The following is a 17,377-nucleotide window of genomic DNA, read 5'->3' on the forward strand; positions in this document are numbered from 1 at the left end:
GTTTAACAGCTCTATGTAGCAAATCCAATCACATGCGGAAGGGATTTACTACTAACATGAGGATTTTATTACTCGTAATACCCCAGACATCATTTGCTATTCCAGTAGCTATTTATCTGATCCCTCATCTTCGAAAGAGGTGAACTCGAGTTCATATTTAACTTTGTATCCACAACTACACCCAATACCCTCATGGTAAGTGTAATGGTCGACCTATGAATACAGGTTAAATTACTAAATTTTAGTCGTCTTCCCTTTCTACTCGAATCTTTCCATTCCAAATCAACTGCTTTCCTAGACATGCACTGCATTGCCGAATCACTCATGGCTATTAGTGACTTGCTAAAGTAGCAACACTGATTGGCACTTCAAGAGACAGTAAAATGTCAAAGGGTATTCTAATAAAAGTTGATATAATTTCTTTGGGATATTACACAATGAAGAAGCAGGGATTCATTCTTCCATTATCTCATGGTCGATAGCACACGTAGTATGAAATACATGTTACGGTGTTCTCACCTTATATTGGCGTGTATGCCTTATTCTTTTAATCATTCAACACCGTACAAATTTTGATCTAAACACCTCCAAATGTCTAACCCGAGTTTCTCACTTCAATAATCCTCAAACCATCTTCTTAGAGAAACTCGCATCTGGCTTACAAAACAAGTCATAATCGAATAGTGAAATTCGTAAGTCTGATTAGTTGACAAGACCGACCTTTACAAGTAAATATAATCTCGCATTATCCAAGGTTCTATAAGGTCTCATCTCTTCACGATTCTTAACGTAAGAGGCGATTGCTCGTGTGAGAGAGCCAATCTCGTGACTTGTTCAACACACTTTATCAATAAAAACATTCATTACATACATACGAGATATAAGCATAAATTCAAGAGTCAAATATTGATGAGTATATTATAATACTAAAGTCATTTTACAATACATAAATATGTTCATATCCTTCGCAAACCTAGAGCCATAACATGTTTCTCAAACAGGTCTCTAGATATCGCCTTTGTAAAATGATCAGCTATCATGCTTCGCGTAGGAATGTACTCAGCGGCGGAGCCACAGTGTTAGTTGCGGGTTTGGCCGAACCCAGTAGCTTTTATTCAAACCCTGTATTTGTATTAAGAAATTCAATGAATAAGTACAAATTATTAATTTAGAACCAGTAACTTCAAAGGATTTTAATACCAAATCCATAACGTTCAAATCCTAGCTCCGCCTCTGAATGTACTGTAAATTTATCTCTCCACTTGCTACCATGTCTCTTACAAAGTTATACTTGATGTCAATGTGTTTGGTCTTGCTGTGATACTTAGGATCTTTTGTATATGCAATAGCCGCTTGACTATCACAATATAGAGTCATGGGACCCTGAGAGTTCTTTGTAATATCCAAATGCTCAAAGAATCTCTTCAACCAAACAGCTTCTTGTACTGCAGACGCACAAGCCACGAACTCATCTTCCATTGTTGAAAGGGTTGTACAGGTTTGTTTCTTACTTTTCCATGATATAGCACCACCATTAAGTAAGAAGGCATAACCGGATGTTGATTTTCTATCATTCCGATCACCAGCCCAATTAGCATATGTATATCCTCTCAAGTATAAATCATTACCACTATAACATAGTGAATAATCTGCAGTTCCCTTTAGGTATCTGAAAATTCTCTTCATAGCTTTCCAATGATCTCTGCCAGGATTGGATTGGTACCTGCTAACCAGACCTATAACATAACAAATGTCTAGGCGAGTACACATCATAGCGTACAACAAGCTGCCGACAGCACTTGAATATGGAACACGAGACATGTCTTCCTTTTCATTTTCAGTCTTGGGACACATTTCAAGGCTTAAAGTTTTACCTCTCGCTATAGGAATATCCATGGATTTGCAAGCATTCATGCGAAAACGCTCCAAAATTTTCTTTATATAAGTTTCTTGAGATAGACTCAATAACTTTTTGGAACGGTCTCCTTTGATCTTAACTCCAAGGATATAGTCTGCCTCGGCCATATCTTTCATGCCAAATGACTTTGAAAGCCATGACTTGATAGTTTTCAAATACTCCAAATTATTTCCGGCCAATAAAATATCGTCCACATAAAGAGAAAGAATTACAAACATTCCATTGGACTTCTTCACATAAATGCAATGGTCTTCATTGATTATGGTGAAATCATATGAGATCACCTCCTTGTGAAATCTCAAATACCATTGTCTTGAAGATTGCTTCAGGCCATAAATAGATCTTTTCAATTTACAGACCTTCTTTTCTTGGCCTTTAACAATGAAGCCTACAGGTTGTTCCATGTAGATTTCTTCGTTTAGTTCTCCATTGAGAAAAGCTGTCTTCACATCCATTTGATGTAATTCTAAATCCAAACGTGAAACAATAGCCAAAAGTAAGCGAATTGAGGTAAACTTCACAACTGGTGAAAATGTTTCCTCATAATTTATTCCAGCTTCTTGAGTAAAGCCTTTTGCTACCAATCGTGTCTTGTATCTTTCTATTGACCCATCCGCTTTGCATTTAACTTTGAGAACCCATTTGTTCCCAATGGCTCTACGCCCAGGGGGAAGGTCAACTAGATCCCAGACTTCGTTGGTTTTCATGGACTCTAATTCTTCTTTCATTGCTTTCATCCACTCATCTTTTCCCAGGGCTCGATAATGCCTCATTCACAGGCTTTGGCTCATCCATTTCTGTGGGAGATACCAAAAAAACATAATCTTCAATGTCATAAGTACGTTTGGGTATATTTTTCCTGGCATTCTTTCGTAGTTGAAATTCAGGTTCGTCAGAAGGATTTTGGGATTGAGAGTTCCCACTCCCACTCGGATCAAGAATAAGATCTTGATCAATTTGATTATTAACTGTGTCAGAAGACACTTGCTGACTGTTTGAGTGTAACATTCCATAAAGAGGCTCTCCATTCTTTATCTCTCCCTTTTTTGGAAAATCATTTTCCGAAAATATGACATCTCGCAATTCAATTTCAGTAACACTTCCATCCTCTAATTCACCAATGAACACATACCCTTTGGAGTGTTTTGAATATCTTATAAAGATACATTTCTTGCCTTTTGGACCTAATTTACCAAACTTGCTAAAAGATTTTTTTACATATGCAGCACAACCCCAAGGTCGTAAATCCTTTAAGTTTGGTTTATGACCAGTCCATAGCTTATAAGGAGTGGAAGAAACTGATTTGGAAGGCACTTTGTTCAATATGTAAGTTGCAGTCAATAACGCATCTCCCCAAAAGGAGATAGGTAACTTTGTTTGCGCCATCATGGACATCATGTCCAATAGTGTTCTATTCCTCCTTTCTGCTACACCATTGTGTTGAGATGTGTACGGAATAGTTAACTGTCTGGTGATTCCCTTTTCATTGCACAATTCTTCAAATTCTTTTGAAAGATATTCACGCCCTCCGTCGGTTCTTAAGGTCTTAATCATTTTGTCTAATTGATTCTCAACTTCATTCACATATTTCTTAAAGCATTCATGTGCTTCAGATTTATGAGAAATCAAATAGACATAACCAAAGCGTGTGACATCATCAACGAACGTAATAAAATATAAAGCACCAGACCTAGCCCTCACATTCATTGGACCACAGATATCAGAATGGATTAATTGCAATGGAAAATCATCTCTCTTAGCCTTTCCAAATGGTTTACGTGTAATCTTTCCGGCAAGACAATTTTTACAAGTTGGCATTTCAATTTTAGATAAAGAACCTAGATGTCCTTCCTTAGCCAATCTATTCATTCGATCATATCCTATGTGACCTAATCTTGCATGCCACGTAATAACATCAATATCATTGTTACTAGAATAACATACCATAACACAACGGTCAACATAATAGTTATACGTAGAAGGATTATAATCTAACACAATAAAACCATCATAACGATGTCCAAAACCATAAAAAAAATATTGTCTCGAGTAATTCTAAGACCACTGCGACTAAAGTTCAAATTGAACTTTAAATCTAAAAGAACAGACATAGAGACTAAGTTTCATCGAATCTCTGGAACATACAGGACGTCATGCAACATCAAAGATCGGCCACCACGCATGTCCATTCTGCAAGTGCCTATCCCTTTGACTTCAAGCTTTGCATTATCTCCCACATATATATGCTTTGATCCAGCTGAAGCTCGACGAAACTATATGAGCGCTTCTCTATCACGACTCACATGGTTGGTGGCCCATGAGTCTACAATCCACACAGGATAAGATTCAGTTAGTAAAACAGTGCTAGAAACATATATAGCACTAAGAGATGTATTTTGAAATGCTACATTTTTCGGTTTAGTGCACTCACGAGCAAAATGCCCTGGGACTTGGCAATTGTAGCACTTCATCTTGCTCTTGTCTTTCTTCTTATAGAACCGTTTCCCTTTCTTGGAATTTGGCTTGTTTCTTTTCTTGGAGGATCCTTCTCCGGCCTCCTTACCCTTTCCGTCATTTTTTCAGTTTCTCTTGCGCTTGAAGCTTGATCTCTTTGTACCAGTTGATTCTGCCACAAAGGCATTAGGTAAAGCTTTGCAGCACCAAGCTGCTCATCTTCAAGCTCCACATGACGGGCAACATCAGCAAAAGTTTTGATGCTATCATTGTGGGTCAAGTTAACCTTCAGATGTTCCCAACTATTGGGAAGAGACCGAATCACTGCCTGAACCTGCTGCTCATCAGAGAGAACATGGCCAACACTTTTGAGTTGAGCAATCATATTTGACATCACCCTTAGATGTTGCTTGACACCGTGATCATGACGCTTTTTGTACGTGTCAAACTTGATTGTCAGCTGTCGAAGGCGAGTCACAGTTGTACCCCATATGCCTCTCTTAAATGTGCCCACATGGCTTGAGCAGTAGGATATTGTTCACATTCGTGGATGAGATCATCAGCAACTGAACTTACAATAATCCCACGTGCAGTGGAATTTTTCTTCTTTCAAATATTGTAAGTTTCCAGATCCCTCCTATGTTGGGCAGTGTTACCCTCCTCTGGGTGATTCATAGCATGGTTAATACTTTCAAGAGCATCTTGTTCTTCGAGTACATACCACATCTTACGACTCCAAATGTCGTAATTTTCACCATTCAGTTTTGTCACCCTTGTTCAAGTCAGCAATGATACTTTTCGATACCATGTCTGTTATTAGAGACAATATTATAAGTTTAACTCATCAATATATACTTCAGTCAATTTATGCATGTGATTACACACTCAAGTAAATTAATTATAATATTAATTTTATATTTAGTATAGAATCGAATGGTCACTACGTTTCCATTCATCATCTATATCTAAATATTTTAATTAATATTAAAATCACTTCTCAGTGTGTACTTTATTTCAAGCCTCAATTCATTACAAAAAAATACGATAAACAATGTATGTAACTGGTGAGATAAGTAACATAATTTAAATTTCATTAAGATAAAATACATAATAACAATTTACATGTTTGCTAGGACATACACGTACCAATCGAACACTAACTCTTGCACATACACGTTAAAAGGTGCACTGGGCCAAATATCATGATAAACCTCAGTTAAAATTTCTACCCAAGGCTCTCGAAGTGAGTCCGCTAAAATAGCTAATGCTTCCCAATCAGTAATTTTTATCTAATTAGCCAATTCCGCTCTTTTTAACTGAAAAAATTGTACACATTCAGGAATGGAAACATCAGGGCCCATTTTAAATTCCTTAAACTCCCTAAATTTCTTTTCTCTTTCCCTTCGTTCAACCCTTCGATCCCTTAATTCATTTTGTCTCGCCCTTGGGACATTCTTGATGACTTCAGGCTCCGAGTCTGAATAATTATAGATATAAGTGCTGCGACGACGTACACTTCTACGTTGTCCCCTTCCTTGACTTCGAGAACTCCCACTTGGAGTAATTCGAACTTGTCCATGTTCAGCCATATCTGAAATAAGACCAAGGAAACAATAAGAATGGCTCCAACCACTCAATGTGACAACATTATATCACAATTACTTATAGAAGGATATCAATTGAGGGATCAGGACTAAACTAATTTTAATTCACTGAAACGGACAATGTTTCTTTTTTAGAATATAGGGTGCAAGTCTTCCACCAGTGACTTACTAAGATACTGAAGCCACACATTATCTAATTAAGTACAGAAGATCTCTAATAAATCACAATTATTTTGTTATAAGCAAACAAAATCTCTGTGTCACTTATTTCGACTATCACACATGCATTATAAAAGGAGAAACATCATTGATTTGGGAAAAAAAACAGAGATAGTGCCATTAAATACAATATTCAAGGGTCATTTCCTTGAACGAAATATCCATATTGATTTTTCATATGTTACGGTAAACGAGGAAATCATTACACAGTCCATATTTTCAAGGACAATTATCTAGGCATTCAGAAGAAAATAATATTGTGTGACTGTCATTACATTAATGGTGTGGCTGCTGGGATAGTAGTCAGTTCCATACAACATTGAAACTTTTTATTTGTCGTTGAAGTAGAGCTAATAATATCAAAGAGCCAGTGTAAACAAAAAAATAATTCTTTTTTTTTTTTTTGCGACAACTTTCTGTGTTGCTTCTTCTCTACCTTGAGCCTTACCAAGGTTTCTTGGCTGAGAGCATTTTCAAGCTTTTACAAAAGTCTATTTCTATTTCCTAAAAAGTTGTCCTTGTTTTAATGAGACAGACATTGGTTGAACTTTTGATAGATTATCTTATCTTGATGAGGTATAAAAACACAGAAAAAAAGGTTTACGGCGCACAAAAAAAATATCAGCGCCTTGTTCAAATAAAGATTATCGGTAACGAAGTATATATCATGGTGGCACCAACTAGGAGTAAACAACCTGGCTCTGATGCCATTGTTAGATAATAACGAGGGGCGAGAACAACGAGTTGTGTACCTTATTGACGCAGCGGAAACTGTTGAACTCACCACCAAAGGAATTGCCCCAAATCGTATTCTGAATCTCCAGGAAACAGAGTTTTTGTTCACAAACTAGATGCCTAAAGTTTACTGTGTTCTTACTTTTTCTTGCCAAGGGAGAATCTCTGTACTGAAGAAAAATATATAGAGAAGAGGAGATGGGGAGAACTACCGATAACCTTTTGTTTCCACGTTGCCACTTCTTTTTAACGTGTGACACTTCTCCTATCCTTATGGGAGTTAATTAACTTCCCTGATAATTTTAACTTCCATCAGCCTTATCTTTTATAAGTGGGCCGGGTCAGTTCACATGGGCGACCCGTAACTTAAACCCAATATCCTACACATAGATTGGTAGCAAAGCTGGTTGCATAAATGAGTCGCAATCTAGGCAAAGTAATGAACACTTAATTACCAAGATAGTTCGAACGAAGGTAACACCAAGTTTTTGTCCGTCTGATAAAACTTATGAACAATTGAACAACACGTATAAAATTTAAATATTCAGTACAAGTTGTAAACATTTTAACAAGATAGGTAAAATAAAGATAGTACTAAGTAGTGAGCGCACGACAAAGCTTGTGAACTATTGGCAAAATTATTAAAATTTTCCCGTCCGGTAAACTTGTGACCAATTCAATAATACGAAGTTTTGGCTGCCCAACAAAATTTAAGAACATTAAACAAGCGTTACATTTTCATTCTTCCAGCTACATAACACAAAGGCTATTTTGTAAAACTTTCTTAAACGGGGACAACATATAAACAATGGCCTCAAATCATCCTATTTGTGCAAATGTTCTTATCAAGAAGCAACTATAAAAAAGGAAAATAACACTGTATAGCCGCTCTTAAAATAATAGCTAAAAAAATATATAATTATTATATATATATATATATATATATATATATATATATATTCTGTATGTTATATACAAAAATTATAAAAATTTTATACGTTTTTTTGGCTATCAAATGTAAATAGTTTCTGATGCGAGCTAAAATAAAAAAAGCCCCAATTCCTGCCGGGTCACTGTTCAGGCCCATAAGCTTGGGCCATGGAGGTCCTAACGGTGAGGCTTTAATGTCCCAAAATAAATCTGACTCAATTTGAGAATTGATGTCCCTCTTCTTTCTCCGGTGGAAGAAATTGGGACAAAATGGCGGGAAAGCAGGTCGCAGCCGATGGCCTAACAACGAATTTCGCCGGGATGTCCAAAAATCAGCTTTACGACATTATGTGTCAGATGAAGGTATTTATTTATATGTGTGTGCTCCTACGTATAGGCGTGATGAATATATATGTCCACATTAGAGATGAAATCGAGTTTAATTCTTTGTTCGCTTTAACTTTATTTGTTTTTCTCTTGCACGAGCTTCTTGATAAATTTGTCAAATTTGTTACTGCTTTATCAATTTCTTTTTTATGCAGGGATTAATTGAACAGAACCAGCAACAAGCTAGGCAAATTCTCATTCAAAACCCTAACTTGACCAAAGCACTATTTCAGGTTTCACTTATTTTATATTCTAAGTCAACCTTCTAACCTGACTCATTTTGCGGCAAAGCATCGAGTATTGTTATCTTTTTTTTTTTTCCCTGCTGATGGAATGCTTAAGTTAAGGCTTTAAGGTTATACAATTTATGTAAGTAATATTCGTACTATAGATGTTATTTTAATTACAAAAGTATGAAACTTTTAGAGATATGATATGTTAAGAGTCGCTAAATAAAAGAACGAGAGTGTTCCTTCTCTAACAGCTTAAGCCTTTAGACTGTAGATTCTAGTGTTCTTGTTAGAAGTGTAAAATAAAAGAATAAGAGAGAGATAAATAGAGATGCCGTCATATGTTTCTCCAATACATTATGTATTGGAAAAGTGTGATGTGGTTTGAACTGTAAATTCTAGTTTTCTTGTTTTATAGTCACCAATATGTATGATCACTACTCATAAAGGTTACATTGGAAAAGTACATGGATGTCATTCCAATCTATTGTCATGTTCGGATGCATGACGAAATCTCTTTGAAACATTCAAATGTCATGATTAAGAGACAGCTGCTATTCTTTTTCTTGCAAAAGGAACATAAATCACATAGTTAGTGCAATATGGATGAGAGTTTCACCGTTGCTGTCTCTCTCAGAAATCACAGTGTGTTACTTTGATATGGGTGAAAATTTTAGGGCTTTGATGTAGTCTTCTATTGCGAGTGCATCACATGATTCCCAGATTAATTAGCTTTCAATCTTTGAGCTAAAATCATTAAATTTGGAGTTCATCTGTTGATTTCTGATTCTCTGACTTTGGTTCCTTTAATGATGTGTTTATTAGGCACAAATTATGCTTGGGATGGTGCAGCCCCAACAAGCAGTAAGTTAGTTATAGCATCTTGAACATGTGAAGTATCTTTGTCCATATAAATATACGATGTGATGTAGTTACAGATCTCACTCCATTCTATCTTTAGATTCCGGCCATCCAACCGACAGGATCACCAAATCTACAGCCATCAGTGTCTCAACTTACAAAGTCAGATGGTCAGTCGGCTCCATCATTGCCAGGGAAAATTGGTATGCAGGATCAAACAAGAAAACAGCAGCAAAATCAATCTGTTCCAACACCGCCATCTCCTTCTCTTTCGTCATCAAACCTTCAAGCCCAGTCTCTACCGTCTCATCCGTCGCTGTCAGTGCAGCAATCAAAAGGACATATTGGTGGTCAATCAGTGCCAATCTCTTTACCACAATCCACTCAAGTTGTTAACATGCCACCAGTTCCTCATCATTCTGCTTCACAGCTGCCATCTCATTTTCAAATGCAGATGCCTTCTGCATCCTCCCAATTGGAGCAACCAATGCATACTAGTGGTAGCCAACACCAGCATATGCAGCCACAGATGCCACCACAAGTGAGACCATCAATGCAACCCTACCCCCGTCCAATGCACCCTCACATGGGGTCCAATGTTGGTTTTCCGCCATCTGGAGTGCCTCCGCCACACCATTCACATCCTACTTTTCATGTAAGCAGAGGATGACTGTTCTACCTATACTGATCTGAGGTTTTTCCCCTTTTTCATACACAACATTCAATTTTTTTTTCTCTCATCATTCAGCCAACTATGAAGCCTCCAGCAAGCATGGGGCCTTCTTTTATGTCTGGGCAGCCACCAGTTCCAAGTCAGCTGCCATCCCAGCCGCCATATCAGGTGCCCTTGTCTTTATGCTCTACTTTAGTGAAACTAGTGTACTAGTTTTCTTTTGGTGTTTTTGGTCATGTAAGCTTGAATCATTAGATTTCTTTCTCTGATAAAAGTTGTTCATGAGCATAAGGGCCTGCGCTACATTTTAAGTTCCACTGGAAAGCGGCCTGTCTTTCCATGGATGAGTCCTTGCCAAAATTTGCTCCATTTTTAAGATTTTTAACGTGTGGGATATATATGACAAAATGCAACACGTTGAGGAGCTGTTGAAACTAATGAGCTACTGGAAGAGTTCTCATGACTATTATTCATTCATGTGGGAATTTGAAGTTGGATGAGTGCAAAGATTACGGAGATCTTGAAAAATAAAAGGATTTAAGAGGTCAAAATATGGCATAAATCATTACATTTTATATGATGAAGTTGCTAATGTTATGATGATGAAATTAATGGACAGTTAAATTCTTTCAGTACCGACTTTCGCTTACATCCCCAAGTCATTTCTTTTGCCCCTTTTAATTAATAAATGCATCCCTCAATCATTTCTTTTTTGTCTCCATCTAAAATTAAGTATCCTGAGTTGACTCATGATCAAAGTTATATTTCTTTGACATCAGCATATATCAAGTTATATTGTTGCAGTTGAAACAATATTCAATAGTGCATGTACCACGCTCTATTGCTTGTCCATCATTATCTAATTGTAAACTTAGGTCAATTTAATCATCAAAATCTAATTATATTACTTTAGTCGGGATGGATAGAGTACATAATGATAATATTTCCGTGGAAACTGCTTTATCAAAAAAAATCAATAATACTTACGCCTTCTTTTCCATTGTATGCGACACATTTTCCTTTTTAATTTGTCCCAAAAGAATGATATCTTTATATATTTAGACATAATTTAACTTTACACTTTCGGTTATATCCTTAATGAGATGATTTATAGCGGTACAAATGTGTATGGATTGTTTTAGATCATAATTTTCTAAAGTGTTTTTTCCTTTCTCTCTGTACCCTGTCAAACACCGTCACATAAAATGAGATGTAGGGAGTAATATTTTTGTGAGAACCTTGGAATCAATTTGAAGAGGAAACTTATACACAGAAACACACACATATATCAATGTAATTGAGAGACATCTATTACCACTAGGAAATTTTTGGCGTTCAGTCTATATTATAATGCCTACTTTTAAAGATCTTTATACATCTTTGCATTTTAGAAACTTTAGCTACACTCATAGAATTATGTCGACAGAAGCAAAGGACGACATGAAAAATATAAGGATTAGAAAAGCGTGTGATCCAAATGGCATTGTTATAGAGGTTTAGTAGTGTCTTGGAGAGGTTGGAGTAGTATGGCTTACCAATCTATTTAATGCTTTACTACGAAGTGGTAAGATGCCCAACTATGGACAAAGAGTATGTTGATTGCTATGTACACGAGTAAAGGAGATTTTCAAAATAGTGCAAACTATCATAGCATTAAACTTACGAGCCATATGATGAAACTTTAGAAAAGAGTGATAATAGTGTAGACTTAAGTACACTGCAAAGAGTGATAAAGAACCGGTTTGAATTTACACCTTGTAGATTTATAACATATGTTATATTTTTGCTAAGAAGATTGATGAAAATTTATCCGGAGAGGAAGAAAGATCTACATATGGTGTTCATAATCTAGAGAAGCCCATGATAAAGTGCACGGAGAAGTCCTTTGGTGGTTAATGAAGAAGAAAGAACTTATATTTAATACATTCATGCCATAAAGGATACGTATGAAGGACTCGTCGCTAGCGTAAGTATAGTAAGAGATACAAAGAAGTTTCCGATAACTGTATGTTTACACCAGGGATCGGCATTGAGTTCATAGTCAATTTACCGTAGTTATGCTATTTGCGGACAACATTGTCTAATTGACGAAACTAGTGAGGGTTATTGTGCTAATTGACGAAAGTAGTGAGGGTGTCAACACAAAGCTTGACTGTGGAGAAGTACTTAGGACAACTATAGTTTTTAGCTATGTTGCTCGGACTCTTCAAAAATGCCATCGGGTGCGTGTCGGATCTACCAAAAGTAGTGCATTTTTTGGCTAGCATAAGAAGGATGAATTTGAGGTCAGATTAGACGGGATTGCGGCGCCTAAATGCTAACAATTTGGATATATATGCTGAATGTTCTAAGAGAATGGTTTGATAGACGATGTTAATACACATAGAATCTGAATAAGATAATTAAATTGGAGAAGTGTTATCGAAGTGTTATGTGATTGAATGATTCCTACCAAAGTAAAAGACAAGTTCTATCAAACGATTGTTAAGACCAGCAATAATATTGTGGAAGTAAAGATCGGGCCTCTAAAGTCTAAAATATCCACAAGATATGTGTTACAAAATTGCAATTGTTAAGGTGGATTAAAAATGATCATGCCGAAGGTGCAGGTAACGCACTTAGTTGATAAAATAAGAAAAAGTCACTTGAGATTGTTCAGTCCAGTGTTTTTACAAGGGAAAAACGTTTTTAAAAAAGAAAAAAGCAACAAGGTCTTTGGGACTTGAAGTGAAAAGCGGAAGTGAAGTGCACGCTTTTTTGAAGTAAGCGTGAATTTTTTAAAAAAAAATACCAAAAATATATCAGTTTAGTACTATAATAATCAAATCACAATTATAATAACTAATATTTAACATAATATATAATAATGCTGATATTAAGCATGTGGCTTCAACTACAAAGCAATAACCCCTCGCAACGCTTATCACTTTAAGCGACAAAGCGATGACTTCTAAGAAAATTGGTTTGATCATATACTACATCAACCTCCATTTACACTAGCATGTAGGTGTGAAACCATGATGATTGGATGTGTTAAAAAGAATGAGGTATACCTAAAATCGCATACAGGAGAGTTGTCCCAGAGGACCTGCAATCTCCTGGAGTTCATGCACACCTAGAGAAAATATAGGGCATAATGAAGAAAAAAATCTATATAGGCAATAGCAATTAGGTAGGATTAAGTTTGTTATGTTAGTAAATATAAAGAACTTTTAATGCTAAAGAAACTGAAATTTGTTAATGTTGAAACCAGACAGACTTAAATAAATCAACATGGACGGGAAGGTTCAAATAACTTAACTCGACTTGCTTGGGAATGTGGCGTGGTGGTAGTAGTTGTTGTATTTACTTTGTTCATCTTCATGCATTCAACAATAATTTAGAGTTGTCAATTGGAGACGGCTGCTGAAGACCTTTGGAATTTTCAGAGGATAATTACGAAGACCAAAGTATAATAATAACTGGTGTAGATAGGTTGGATAAACCATGCTATTATTGGACCTTATGACTTATAGATTAATTTCTTGTTGTGATGCAATGTGTTCCTATACCAGACAAATTCTACCTAAGGACTGTTGACACACACTCTCTGCATTCCTTATTACTAGTATTTCAGATGTACTTACATAACTTGCATCTAGGTTCAAGTAAAACATGGGAGAAGTCGAAGCATATCTATTTTTGTAAGTTGAGCTTCAATCAAGGTTCAAAAGCAATGTTATTTTCATAATAGAGCAGTTACATAGACTGCTAATAGGGCTTTATTAATAAATTGCCTTTCCACAAATTTATTCCTGTTTTCTTTGCTGTTGCTTGCTTGTATTTAGTGCATATTTTTGCTTTCAAAGGCAACCAGTTGAATATTTTGTCAAATTTTCTACTGGGGTCCACAATGTTTGACTGTGTCTGCCTGATAAAGAAAAAGTTTTGACTGTGTGTTTCAGTTTTCTGTTAGGTATTGCATAGACGAGGAGGATAGAGTGGTATCCTGTAATCAACCTTGACAAACTGTAGCTAGTTACTCATTTTCAAATCATTTTTCTGTAACATGGCATTTCATAGCAATCTACTAGATAAGTTATTGGTATAATGTTTCCAGAGGGAAATAATTGGCGGGTACATTTTTTGTTTGTGTTCAACACCTGTGATCTATGGGCTTTGACATGCTCTTGTATGTGAGTGTATATAGATGGGAGGTTCACAATTGCGGACAGACTTCAATCAAGTTGGGAGTTTCACACAAGCAGATAGAGGATCTGCGTGGATTCCTGGTCGACCAGAGAATACACCAGGAATACAGTTTCCAGGACCACCACTGATCCCTGGCCAGATGGGTGCCGGCAATCAGCCTCCTCGACCCCCAGCAGTAATATCCGCAGCTTTATTTTTCACTTGGTTAGGTTAAAAACTAATCATTAGTTTTACCTTCAGTTTGAGACTCAAAAGGTTTATTTTGTTGATGTGCAGCTGAGTCCTGAGATGGAGAACGCGCTTCTTCAGCAAGTAAGGAGTCTGACGCCAGAACAGATTAACATGCTACCTCCAGAGCAAAGAAATCAAGTGCTTCAGTTGCAGCAAGTGCTCCGTCAATGAGAAACAAGTTCTGTCAAAGAACAATTGCAACGGGGGTGGAAATATTTGGTCCAGCTAATTGACTATGCTATTTATTTTGCTTTTTTTACAGACAGGATTCTCCTAAGTTTATGTTTCAACCCTTTATAGTTTCTCTCTTTTTTCCCTCCGTTGTTTTCCCTCATTAATATTGATTGTTTTCAGGCGTTTTTAGGTTTGCCTGTATTTATGCTACGTAGCCTACAACTTATAAATTTTCGCTTGCTTCTTGTTTGAGGAAGCTGCGCAAATCGAATTCTAGTTCTCTATATTTTGTCTTATGCCATCCCTCCCCTCTTCTCGTGCTTGTCATTGTAGTATATCTATTACCACTAAGCATGGAACTCTATTGGCTTGGCCTAAGCCAGCCCAAACACGAGACTATGAAAGTGTATTAAGCCCCTCCCGTCATGTCATGTCTCCTAAATCGCCGAGAAGATTTGAATATTCAAATGCTTCTTATTAGGATTTTGCTCAGTCTCGTGGCTTGAACATTGTATACCTTTAAAGAGGAAATTTTCAGTAGCCAATGCTATCCCCTGGTGAACTTCTGGCCAGCACTAGTTAGAAGCCAGCAATTGTTGAAGGGCTAGCTGCAGAAGGCATCAATGTTGCTGCTGTATTGGCTGTTCTATTCCGTCATCCCAGTTCTCAACCAAATTTGATAACAAATTGAAGTGTCGCAACCTAAATATTCTTGCATTTTCAGATTATTGAATATGCTATATTATTAGATTATAGTTTTGATTTCGATTGCTAAACTTTTTACCGAATAATTTAGCAACAAATAAAGTTCATCTTTCCATCAAATTTGGTGAAGTTGTTTTATGTTTGGCCAAATCTTCGGGTCGTTACCACAATAAATACAATTTAGATGAGCATCAGGTTCAATTTGAAACTAAGACGTACTTGTTTATGAATTATCATGTTTATAATTCATGCTATCAGTTGCTACAGATTCTTTTTACTGACTTTGCATCTACCCAATGTTCCAAGCAAACCATAAACATATATTCAGATGATAAAGAGGACACAATTCAAAACGTAATGTGACCATTTTAAAATCCAATAATCTCATAGCAACTGCTCATGTAAAACTGATTATTTATTTCAGTTAATTATGTGAAATAAATGACCTCGTTGAAAACCTAAAAATTAATTGGAATAGATGCAACACCACAAATTAATTTCCACTAATGATAACAGTGAGTATTAACTATTAAGCAGTTCGATTAATAGTTTACAAGATTTCTAGCATAGAAATAAACTTTTTCGTTAGAGTAAGACTTGTTGTTTGCTTCTTTTGTCAAGTTCAGCGAATGAGTGGCCGTATATGACACCCTCTAGCTCAATTTTCTTTATATTGAATCTTAATATGCAAACTTACAAGAGCCAAAAGTAAAACAAAAATGCAATTATCAGAACCTTTAGTGCCTTAATTTTAGGTGCTTTAGCAATAGTAGTAGTGACTAGTGGGACTAGTGATGCTAACGGGCAAATGCATGAATATATTATAACCTGAGAATTATCCTCTCCTTCCTCCTATTTTTCAAGTGTTTTATTATGAAACACTGTGCTAAGGATACTTGAATTTGCCCCATATAGCATAGCATGATCCCTTTACTTTGCTACCTGTAACCTGTCCCAACTTTTTTCCAACTAATTACCAACTGGGATATTACCATGTGCATAAGAGAGGAGGGAGGGGTGGCGAATCCAGGAATTTCTCTAAGGGTGTTCAAACTTGAAAGAAGTGAAAAAAGTTTCTCGATAAAGGATGTTCAATATATGTTATATACCTCTAAAATCTAATATTTTACATATATATACAATGTAATTTTTCGACGAAGGGCGGTCAGTTGACCGCCCTTGAAATGCCATAGCTTCACCCCTGAGAGGGGGATGTGAGGCTTAAATCTACTTCAAGAACACAAGATTATCCAATTTGTTAAGTGTATGTAGGACCCCAAACAGTCCTTTTTCTCCCTCCTTGTTCCTGCATACTCCAACAAAACAAGGCAAAATTTTGGTCAAAAGGGAGTCAAACCGAAAATGATATTGATGTTTAAGTGGGGAGAACAAATAAATTAAAAGTAGCTATGAAGTTTCATTAGCTCTATTAATAATTTAGAGAAATATTTTGGAGAATCCCCACACATTGGTTTTGCCCCATCCCCCTATGGCCTACCCCCCTTAAACTTGTCCAATGCAATGCATCTACCTAAAAAACTTCCCTTTCCTAATAAAGAAAAAAGAGAAGAGACTTTAATTTTTTTTTAAATATATAAATATTAGTTTCTCAGTTTTATCATATAATCATTCAGTTGATGAATTGGCAACATCCATTAGATTTTATGTACCCAATCATATTTTAGAGGGGGTTTTGCCGACGTGGGTCACTCAAAAATTGAGTTGTTTCTTGAATTGACACTCAATTTTATCAAGAGACTTTTGGTCTTATATATATGGCCTACTTGGGGTCATTTTTGATGTTCCTATCCATTTTTGTTAGTGTTCCTTAATTATGCCTACAAGAGAATCTTTCAACAACTTGCTACTCACTATCTATGGGTAAAAACTTACCCGCACCGGGTGTTTACACCAAACCAATAGATATATGACATGTGTCTTACATATGAACTTCAATCATTTAACCATAGTAAATTACATGCATTCTCATCTAATTAAATTAATTAACCATAGTGAGTTAATATAGTTTGGTGTAATCAATCATTTAACCATAGTAAATTACATG

The 17,377-nt window shown here is 36.2% G+C and overlaps 1 protein-coding gene across 1 annotated transcript; it reads left to right on the top strand.

Moving 5' to 3' along the window:
- LOC109235574 (cleavage stimulating factor 64) lies at positions 8,078 to 14,893 on the top strand. Its single transcript, XM_019401738.1, has 7 exons — positions 8,078 to 8,223; positions 8,403 to 8,480; positions 9,303 to 9,341; positions 9,439 to 9,993; positions 10,087 to 10,179; positions 14,201 to 14,377; positions 14,479 to 14,893. Exons 1-7 carry the CDS (start codon positions 8,131 to 8,133, stop codon positions 14,602 to 14,604), a joined length of 1,161 nt encoding a protein of 386 aa, XP_019257283.1. The 5' UTR covers positions 8,078 to 8,130; the 3' UTR covers positions 14,605 to 14,893.

This window comes from Nicotiana attenuata, chromosome 12 (genome assembly GCF_001879085.1).
Source record: "Nicotiana attenuata strain UT chromosome 12, NIATTr2, whole genome shotgun sequence".
Lineage (NCBI taxonomy): Eukaryota > Viridiplantae > Streptophyta > Magnoliopsida > Solanales > Solanaceae > Nicotiana > Nicotiana attenuata.

Excerpts from the sequence above, each read along its gene's own strand:
- LOC109235574 (XM_019401738.1), top strand. The coding sequence starts at position 8,131 with ATGGCGGGAAAGCAGGTCGCAGCCGATGGCCTAACAACGAATTTCGCC. Across the intron at positions 8,224-8,402 it reads ACATTATGTGTCAGATGAAG|GGATTAATTGAACAGAACCA; the intron begins GTATTTATTTAT and ends TTTTTTATGCAG. Across the intron at positions 8,481-9,302 it reads TGACCAAAGCACTATTTCAG|GCACAAATTATGCTTGGGAT; the intron begins GTTTCACTTATT and ends TGTGTTTATTAG.